The sequence below is a fragment of the Ranitomeya variabilis genome, chromosome 3, assembly GCF_051348905.1.
Source record: "Ranitomeya variabilis isolate aRanVar5 chromosome 3, aRanVar5.hap1, whole genome shotgun sequence".
NCBI lineage: Eukaryota > Metazoa > Chordata > Amphibia > Anura > Dendrobatidae > Ranitomeya > Ranitomeya variabilis.
In genome coordinates, this window is record NC_135234.1 from 552,996,425 (window position 1) to 553,006,092 (window position 9,668).

Consider the following 9,668-nt stretch of genomic DNA (forward strand, 5'->3'; position numbering starts at 1 on the left):
GCAGCAGGCTAGACCACTCAGAGAAAATACATGAACATATTATTGTCAATGTGCAGAGTGCTGCATTATGCTTTTTAGCCTATAGTATACTTTTCAGATTTAGGTGGCGTTATTGCCCAATACAAAGTATGCAAACTACAATCAATACCCTTCTACTGATAATGTTAGACTATAAATAGAGGTATTAAACAGATAATTCTGCAGCAATAATGGCCAAGTAAAGCATAACTATTAAAAGTGATGATTTACTATTGATTTACGAGCAGAAAAAAAAAAATAGTTCATATGGGTAATAAAATGACTGTGTTTAGTCCATTCTTCAGAAATAAAAAAAACACAACATATCCATTATAAATCAAGTGATGAGTCTAACCAAAATGATGCAGTATCTTTGCTTCTTGGGTATCACTGTAGCACTTTGATATGTAACATCCCAGGCTATTTGCAATAAGTGTCTTCCCAGCTTCTTCATTGACATGAAAGATTAGAAGAAACTGTCCAGCATTCTAAGTAACATGACATGCAGTCCTAGCCCCTGAGCCAATAATGCACACAGTATCTGCTCCAGGTCCAATCATTTCATGTCACTTACACCTATACTGAGCTTGTCAATAGTGCTGCCTTACTCAGTGACATGTGAATTGATGGTAAATTAGCATAGAATAGACACTCAATACCCATAAATATGTATCTAACAGTAACAGTGGCAAGTTAAACCTGGAAATAACACAGAGTAAATGACTAATAGAACAATTAAGGGTTAGTTTTCAAAGGATGAATATTCCAGCACAGCAGTGTAATACATTGATGGGATGAGTGAGATCAAAGATTGTTCTTACCTGATATCTCCTGGTAGGGGACACTGGCCAGGCTGAATCCTTTAGCACTATATGCATGTCTGACCTCATTGCAGCTTCCAGCCATCACATCAGCCCCAGTGCAAAGTGACAGTAGCATAGGTCCCCAGATCCAAAACATGGTGTAAGGTCTAATAATCCAATGTCAGGGATTCCCAAAATATTCCTGTCTTCTTTTCAGTAAGAGAAACACTTGCCAGTTCTTTTTGGCACTGCAAGAAGAAAGAATTGTCATCCGACCCAGTAAGACCCTAGGAGTGCAGATGATTGAGGTGCAGAGCCCTTTTACTCATCCCTTCACAAATGGCAGAAAACTTTTCATTAACAGCAGCAGGATCCTTGCTTGCTTCTGTAGACAGATGTGAAGTGAGCAGCCTGGGTGTAGGATGCTGCAGGGATGAGAGCCCTGTATTCTAACCTATGTGCTATATATGTGACCTGTCGGTACTCTATGTTCTGCTCTACAGATGTCACACTGTGCCAGGCTACTGTGCATAGTGCAGGCAGTTCTGCTCTACACAAGCTCCCTGACCCAGCTGCCAGCACAAATCCTGGAGACACAGTGAGACGTGCTGTACATTGTATTGCCTCAATCTAGGAACAAGGCTGATAGGGAAATGCGGAGTGGAGTCACCGCACGCCGTATAATTGCCTATCAGATGCTCAGACATTCTTCTTCTGTATAGGCTGCAATCACTCCAGTGATGAGATGGACAGTGCAGTGTACAGAGCTATTGCATTGTAACTAGTGGATTTCTCTTATAAGCAGGGTGAAGGTTTCAGAAGAAATACATTTCTTACCTGTTTTTGAAAAAAAAATGAAATTCTCCATTTGCTTTATTTCACACATCAGTCAATATTATTACTTTGTGCTTCTATTCGAGTGTAGCATTGCAATTATACCAGTCTGGAAGGAAGCACCTACAGAGTTTGAGAACATGTGTCACAATTTAGATTATTAAAGGGACCTGTCATTAGATTCATGCTGCTGGAACCGTGGGCCACAAGAATCAGAGCCTGGCTGTACAATTGCCGCCAGGTACACTTCAAAGAAAACATAATTATAGCCCCGGCCGGACTAGAGATGAGTGTATTGCTCACTGAAGAATCCAGTTTGAGTCAAATTTCCTGAAACTCTAAATTGAAAAGTCTCTCCCAACGTACACACATAGGAGAGACATGTCAATCAGCAGGAAAGGAGCACGAATAAGTCAGTCGTGGACCACATTGGACTAGCCAGGGCTTTTCAAATTAGGCTGTGTTCCCAAGATGAGAATTTGGTGAGTTTTTGATGCTGCAGAATTTCTGCATAATTTTTGCAACCATTATAAAAATTACGGTAGGTTACCTACGTTTTTTCATTGTGTTTGTTTGCATTTCTTTTACAAGTGCTTTTATTACGTTTTTGAGGCTGCGTTTTTTTGTCTCTTGTTGGTATGTCATGCTTTAACACCTTTCTGACACTGGGCTTAATAGTACACCGATGTCAGACTCCCTCCCTTTGATGTGGGCTCCGGCACTGAAATCACATCTTCTGGCACATGTCAGCTGTTTTGAACAGCTGACATGTGCCTCTAACAGGCAAGAGTGGATTCCATTTGCAAGTGAGCATTTCTGCTACATCATCGCCTGTATGTAGCATAGCTGATCAGATTATGGCAGCTTCTAGACTCCCATGGAGGCTATTGAAGCATGCCAAAAGTAAAAAAAAAAAGTTTTTAAAAATATAAAAAAAATGTATGTTCAAATCACCCCCCTTTCGCCACCATACAAAATAAAACTATTAAAACAAAATTAAACATACACATATTTGGTATCGTCACGTTCAAAATTGCCCAATCGATATAAAAAAATGAACCTGATTGCTAAATGACGTAGCAAGAAAAAAAAGTAAAAATACCAGAATTACTTTTTTTTTGTTTCCGCAACATTGCATTAAAATGCAATAACGGGCGGTCAAAAGATCATATCTTCATCAAAATGCTATCATTAAAAGCATCAGCTCGGCTTGCAAAAAATAAGCCCTCACCTAACCTGAGATCACGAAAAAAGGAGACGCTATAGGTACCGAAATCTGGCACAATTTATTTATTTATTTTTATCAAACTTTGTAATTTTTTTCACCACTTAAATAAAAACAAACTTAGACATGTTTGGTGTCTATGAACTTGTAATGACCTGGAAAATCATAATAGCAGGTCAGTTTTAGCATTTAGTAAACATGGTAAAAAAAAAACAAAAACAGCTGTGAGATTACAGTTTTTTTGCAATCTCACAGCACTTGGAATTTTTTTCTCGTTTTCGAGTACATGACATGGTAAAACCAATGGTGTCTATGAAAAGTACAACTCGTCCTGCAAAAAATAAGCCATTTTGACCAAAAAATTAAAAAGTTATGGCTCTGAGAAGAAGGAAAGCAAAAATTAAAATGCAAAATCAAAAATATAACTCTTAAGAGGTTAAATAAAGCTGCTTTGTTTTGGATACTTCCTGGTATTTGGCTTTGACATTACTTTATTGATACAGTTGTAAGGAGTGTAAGGCTGCAGTAGCATCGTATGCCGTGAAGAGGCAGTGACCCACAAATTCAAACACAAAAGTCTCTTTTAATGTGTTTCTTCACAGCATAAAAGTCCATTTCACATAAATGCATATAACTTCAGTGGATATTATCAGTGACCAGTTTACACCAGTTCAAAGCAATACATATCACATGGCTTTAGATTTGCGGTCCCTAAACAGGCTAGACTTCCCTTGTGCAGTTTCCCTGGGCGACTGCACGCCATCTCACAGCCTCTATACGTCTCCATACACACAGCCTCATATGTTGCAGACACTACACAGGCCAGCCCTCCTCTGACTAGTTCTCGTGGGTGTCCTGCATCGCTGTATCACAGTCTCTTTACAGACTCTTTACTCACACAGTTGTACACAGTTCAGGATATCCTCCGGATAGCAGCCGGGAACCATATCCACCTGTTTGCAATCGTTGCACATGCTAGTCCTCTTTCGGGCACAGGACATCCACCTCCGGGCACAGGACAGTCCACATCCGACTCCTTCAGGCACAGGACTGTCCACATCTGACTCCTTCGGGCACAGGACATCCACCTCCGGGCACAGGACTGTCTACATCCGAGACCAGTACCATGGATGACTTGCATCTCTGTGTGCGCTGCAGGTGCCAGGCTATTCAGCTGCCCTGGGTGATAGCTCTGCTGGCCTCTGCCTCCATGCACTCTGCAGACCAGCACACACCAGACTGACACTGACGTGCACAGCTGACCTGACCCGACACACCCATACCCCTTACTGCAGGGTTTTTAAACACACACAAACCTGTGGCCTTCAGCCACCTGGAAAACCCAGACCGGAAATCCGTGACTTTCATGCACACCTATGGACTTCATCCATTGGCATGTACATTCTGGGGAGAACAAACAGCGCCCCCTAGCTGTATCAGAGGCCACAGCCTCACAGGAGGAAGACCAGACAGTGGGTACCTGTACCGAGCTGTGTCTGGAACTGTTGAGGCTGCCTCCCTTGTTGCCTGGGGGAACAAATGAGGAGCGGGACCAACCTCATGACCTGGGTAAGAGGGGCAGCTTAAAAAGCAAAGTGCGCAGCCATGGGCAGTGTGCAGCCAGGCGAGCAGCGCGCTCTGTCCCGCGGGTGCCGGCGTCTCGACAGGCCGAATTGTTTGATCCCCGCCGTCCACAGTAAGACAGCTGCGCAGAGAGGTGCTGGGCACCCTCTAACTGATGGAGAGAAGTGCCATGCACCCTGTAACTGCCAGAGAGAAAGGTGCCATGAGCTCAGTGACTGTGCGTACCACGCACGTGCATAGAAGGGAGAGCCGCGAACCGGACAGACTCCTGCGGGCTTCCCTGCCACTTGCTTCATGCCCGTTTCCTTTGCCTCTGGGAGTGATGTGGCCTTGTTTGCTTCGGCCGCCCTTGTCTATGGGCTAGGGGCTGAGTGGAAGGTACCGTAGACCGACCGCTGCCACCAGAAGACGGACCACTGCTTAAAGAACCCCATCTGAGGACATCGCCCAGCCTCTGCCGATTCTTCAACCTTTCCTCCTGCGAGATAATCTGCTGCAAGGGACCATACAGAATGCGATAAGTTCTTTTCATTGGACTGCTATTGTTTATTACAGTTGCTACCCCTATTACCCCTCCTTTAACCTTTAACCTCCCTGCGAGGAGTGACTTCCCTGTTTATTAAATTGTTATATCTTGTTAACCCTTGCTCTGCTTCTTGTCTGTCACTGCATCCTGCAACCTGCTTAGGCTGGTTTCACATTTGCGGATGGAGGTGCTGTGGGGGGCTGCGTATGTCCTCTGTGAAGCTCTGCCCACCGCCGCATGCAGCATGCATACCCTATCTTTACCATTAGCTACACAAGCCATGCCGATATATGCGGATGCCTCTAAAATGCACCGAAATGCAGCTCGTTGCATTCATCGCAGGTCGCCGTACCGTCAAAATGACGCATGCGGAGACATCCGCATATATCGGCATGGCCTGCATACCTAATAGTAAAGATGGGGGATGCACGCAGGCGGAGCTGACCGGAGGAGATGCGGCACTGGGCGGAGCTTCACAGAGGATGTACGCAGCCCTCCGCAGCACCTCCATCCGCAAATTTGAAACCAGCCTTACACAGTCGTGCAGATTACATGATTTTTTATGCATTTCCACTGCAGTAATGCTCTAAAAGCAAATATGCTTTCTATGTGCGGCTTTTCCATATCTACTGAAAGTCTATTTTGAAAATCTGCACATAAAATTCTTCACACCTGCAAGAGAAAATAACATGTTGTGGCTATGAAACAGAAACCCCAGGTCAATTTCTGCTGAGTTAAATAAAAACACAGCGGACATGAGAATTCTATACATCCCATCCATTGTACTGGAACTGGAACACGGTACGTTTTTGACGCAGTGAAAATGCGCAGTTTAAAAATCTCACCAAAAGCTCATTGTGGGTGCACAACCATATGTTTTTCTCTGAAACAACATTTCAAATATACATGGCCGCAATTACAGAATATAATGACAGGTTTCTCTTAAACTTCACCTTCTCACATTTGCCCTCATTAAAATGTTTCATGCATTATCATGATTATTCCTGCACTGTTATGCATCATCAGGTTCTTATTACTGGGCCTATTCAAAGGTATGCTATTAAAGGTTTTGCTGTGCCTCTTATTCCCTATACTACATAAAGATGTAGGAATCCTGGGTTTGACAGAGTCACTGGTAATGTAATAGAGGGGAGATATGTTTCACTACGCCTAATGGCATCAGTGTTACAAAATCCAGAGTTGTATTTCCTCCAGCACAGTAAGGCCGGCGTCACACTAGGCGTAAGACAATACGCTACGTTTTTTACTAGTGTGAACACTTACCTATGGCTAATAATATGGTAAAGCCTGCATTTATAGGAAGGTCGGAACCAACTGAGTTTGGATGTAATTAAAATCACAGCATGGTGAAGGGCGGGGCGTTCAAGTCAGAAAAAATAGTACATAGTAAATATAGGAAAACTGACTGAACAGCAATCTAGTCTGAACTGGTGCATAACCAAAAAAAGACATCGTAAATAGATCAATGGCTGCACTCAATTTTACTGTACTAAAGCAAGGAAATATGCGATACATGAAATGTGAATAGCATAATGGCTTGTGAAATCTATGAAAAACCACATGAGATGCTTAGCACAAGATTTGGCCAAAAATTGTGAGCCCATCCACCAAACGTCAAGGTAATCTCAGATCGGATGGGTACCTGACCTCTCTGCCTAGTGTGAACACTTACCTATGGCTAATAACATGGTAAAGCCTACATTTATAGGAAGGTCGGAACCAACTGTGTTTGGATGTAATTAAAATCACAGCATGGTGAAGGGCGGGGCGTTCAAGCCAGAAAAAATAGTACATAGTAAATATAGGAAAACTGACTGAACAGCAATCTAGTCTGAACTGGTGCATAACCAAAAAAAGACATATATTAAATAGATCAATGGCTGCACTCAATTTTACTGTACTAAAGCAAGGAAATGTGCGATACATGAAATGTGAATAGCATAATGGCTTGTGAAATCTATGAAAAAACACATGAGATGCTTAGCACAAGATTTGGCCAAAAATTGTGAGCCCATCCACCAAACGTCAAGGTAATCTCAGATCGGATGGGTACCTGACCTCTCTGCCTAGTATGAACACTTACCTATGGCTAATAACATGGTAAAGCCTGCATTTATAGGAAGGTCGGAACCAACTGTGTTTGGATGTAATTAAAATCACAGCATGGTGAAGGGCGGGGTGTACATCCAAACACAGTTGGTTCCGACCTTCCTATAAATGCAGGCTTTACCATGTTATTAGCCATAGGTAAGTGTTCACACTAGGCAGAGAGGTCAGGTACCCATCCGATCTGAGATTACCTTGACGTTTGGTGGATGGGCTCACAATTTTTGGCCAAATCTTGTGCTAAGCATCTCATGTGTTTTTTCATAGATTTCACCAGCCATTATGCTATTCACATTTCATGTATCGCACATTTCCTTGCTTTAGTACAGTAAAATTGAGTGCAGCCATTGATCTATTTAATATATGTCTTTTTTTGGTTATGCACCAGTTCAGACTAGATTGCTGTTCAGTCAGTTTTCCTATATTTACTATGTACTATTTTTTCTGACTTGAACGCCCTGCCCTTCACCATGCTGTGATTTTAATTACATCCAAACACAGTTGGTTCCGACCTTCCTATAAATGCAGGCTTTACCGTGTTATTAGCCATAGGTAAGTGTTCACTCTAGACAGAGAGCTCAGGTACCCATCCGATCTGAGATTACCTTGACGTTTAGTGGATGGGCTCACAATTTTTGGCCAAATTTTGTGCTAAGCATCTCATGTGTTTTTTTCATAGATTTCACAAGCCATCATGCTATTCACATTTCATGTATCGCACATTTCCTTGCTTTAGTACAGTAAAATTGAGTGCAGCCATTGATCTATTTACTATATGTCTTTTTTTGGTTATGCACCAGTTCAGACTAGATTGCTGTTCAGTCAGTTTTCCTATATTTACTGGGAAACGTTCCAACGCTCGAGTTCATATGAGGACATCCAGTAGAGGGCGCATCACTGCGACTGAAGGTAACTACAGGTCATTCCCCTGCAATCCATTCATTCCCCAGGTTTTTATAGGCATGGGCGGCTGCATTAACAGGCTTCTGCTTGTAGAATTAGTTAACCCTTTCAGATGGATTTACAATGTGGGACAGAACGACGGAAGGTATGGAATATTGTTGTTTGTTTTTTTTACTTTGTTTCAGGTGACAAGGGTCTTCAGGTGGATTAAGAGAATAATAAAATATTAAAATACCCTGTGTCTTTATTTCATTAAAGTACTTTGTAATAATGTGTGTGTGTTTTATTAACCATTTCATACTATTGGATTAATAATGGATAGGTGTCATAATTGACGCCTCTCCATTATTAATCTGGCTTAATGTCACCTTACAATAGCAAGGTGACATTAACCCTTCATTACCCCATATCCCACCGCTACACGGGAGTGGGAAGAGAGTGGCCAAGTGCCAGAATAGGCGCATATTACAGATGTGCCTTTTCTGGGGTGCTGGGGGCAGATGTTTGTAGCCAGGGGGGCCAATAACCATGGACCCTCTCTAGGCTATTAATATCTGCTCTCAGTCACTGGCTTTACCACTCTGGCGGAGAAAATTGCGCGGGAGCCCACGCCAATTTTTTCCGCGATTTAACCCTTTATTTTTCAAGCTACAGGGCCCAAATTTTGCACATACACACTACTAACATTAGTAGTGTGGAATATGCAAAAAAAAGGGATATGAGATGGTTTACTGTATGTAAACCATGTCTCATATCATGTCGGGTTTGTGAAGGAGAAATGAAAAGCCGGCAATTGAATTACCGGCTTTTCGATAGAACACCGGTGCGTATTTCTCGCAAGTAACACTGCTGGTCCGTGTGGAATCTGTATTTTTCTTGCCCCATAGATTTTCATTGGCGTATTTTTTGCGCAATACGCCGACAAACGCAGCATGCTGCGATTTTCTATGGCTGTACAATACCGTATATTACGGATGCGCAATATACGGCTGATAGGAGCTGCCCCATAGAGATTCATTGGGCCGTGTGCAATGCGTATTTTATGGACGTATTTTCTGCACTCATACGTCCGTTAAACTCGCTAGTGTGACGCCGGCCTAAGTGTTGCGAGTGTTATGTTATTTTATGGGCTGATTTTTAAGGGGACATTCATAGAGCATGTGGGAGAGTGTCCCCCATATCTTCCCTACAGATCTAGTGCCACTGTGTGCTGACAGGACCTTGGTGAGGTCACAGTCATGTGACCAGTCACGTGGTTGAGGAGTCCTGTGGTCCAAGCTTAAATGGCTGTAGTAAAGAACTTTCAGTGTTCAGTGTGCTTTTCTGGAGAAGGAGCACTGCACTGTACCTGAACCGTGTATGATCTGTCAGCTTTGAGTGGGAGGGACCCTGCTCACAGAAGGACTGTGTTTGGTCTGCCACCATTTTGTTTTGATTTCCTGTTTTGCCCAGTGGGCTGTATTGTCTTTACTACCCCCTTGGTTTATGCTGCCTATAATAAACCAAAGGAAGTTCTTAAAGCCGCTGTATACCCATGTCTACCTCGGTGTGCAGCCGAGTGAACCGCTCTACCACAGGTGGTGTTAGAAGTGCGGGCAACATTTCTAGTGAACACGTGGGACGGCCACAAGCTAGCATGTGATGTCAG

At 43.0% G+C, this 9,668-nt stretch overlaps 1 protein-coding gene across 1 annotated transcript in view; it reads right to left on the reverse strand.

Annotated features, from left to right (window-relative positions):
• The window catches only part of GPC6 (glypican 6), a 1,709,607-nt gene extending 1,708,148 nt beyond the window's left edge, over positions 1 to 1,459 (reverse strand). The window contains exon 1 of the mRNA XM_077297170.1: positions 840 to 1,459. Within this exon, the coding sequence (XP_077153285.1) occupies positions 840 to 978 (139 nt within the window). The 5' untranslated portion in view covers positions 979 to 1,459. The remainder of the gene's footprint in view (positions 1 to 839) is intronic.
• Between the last annotated feature and the right edge of the window lie 8,209 nt (positions 1,460 to 9,668).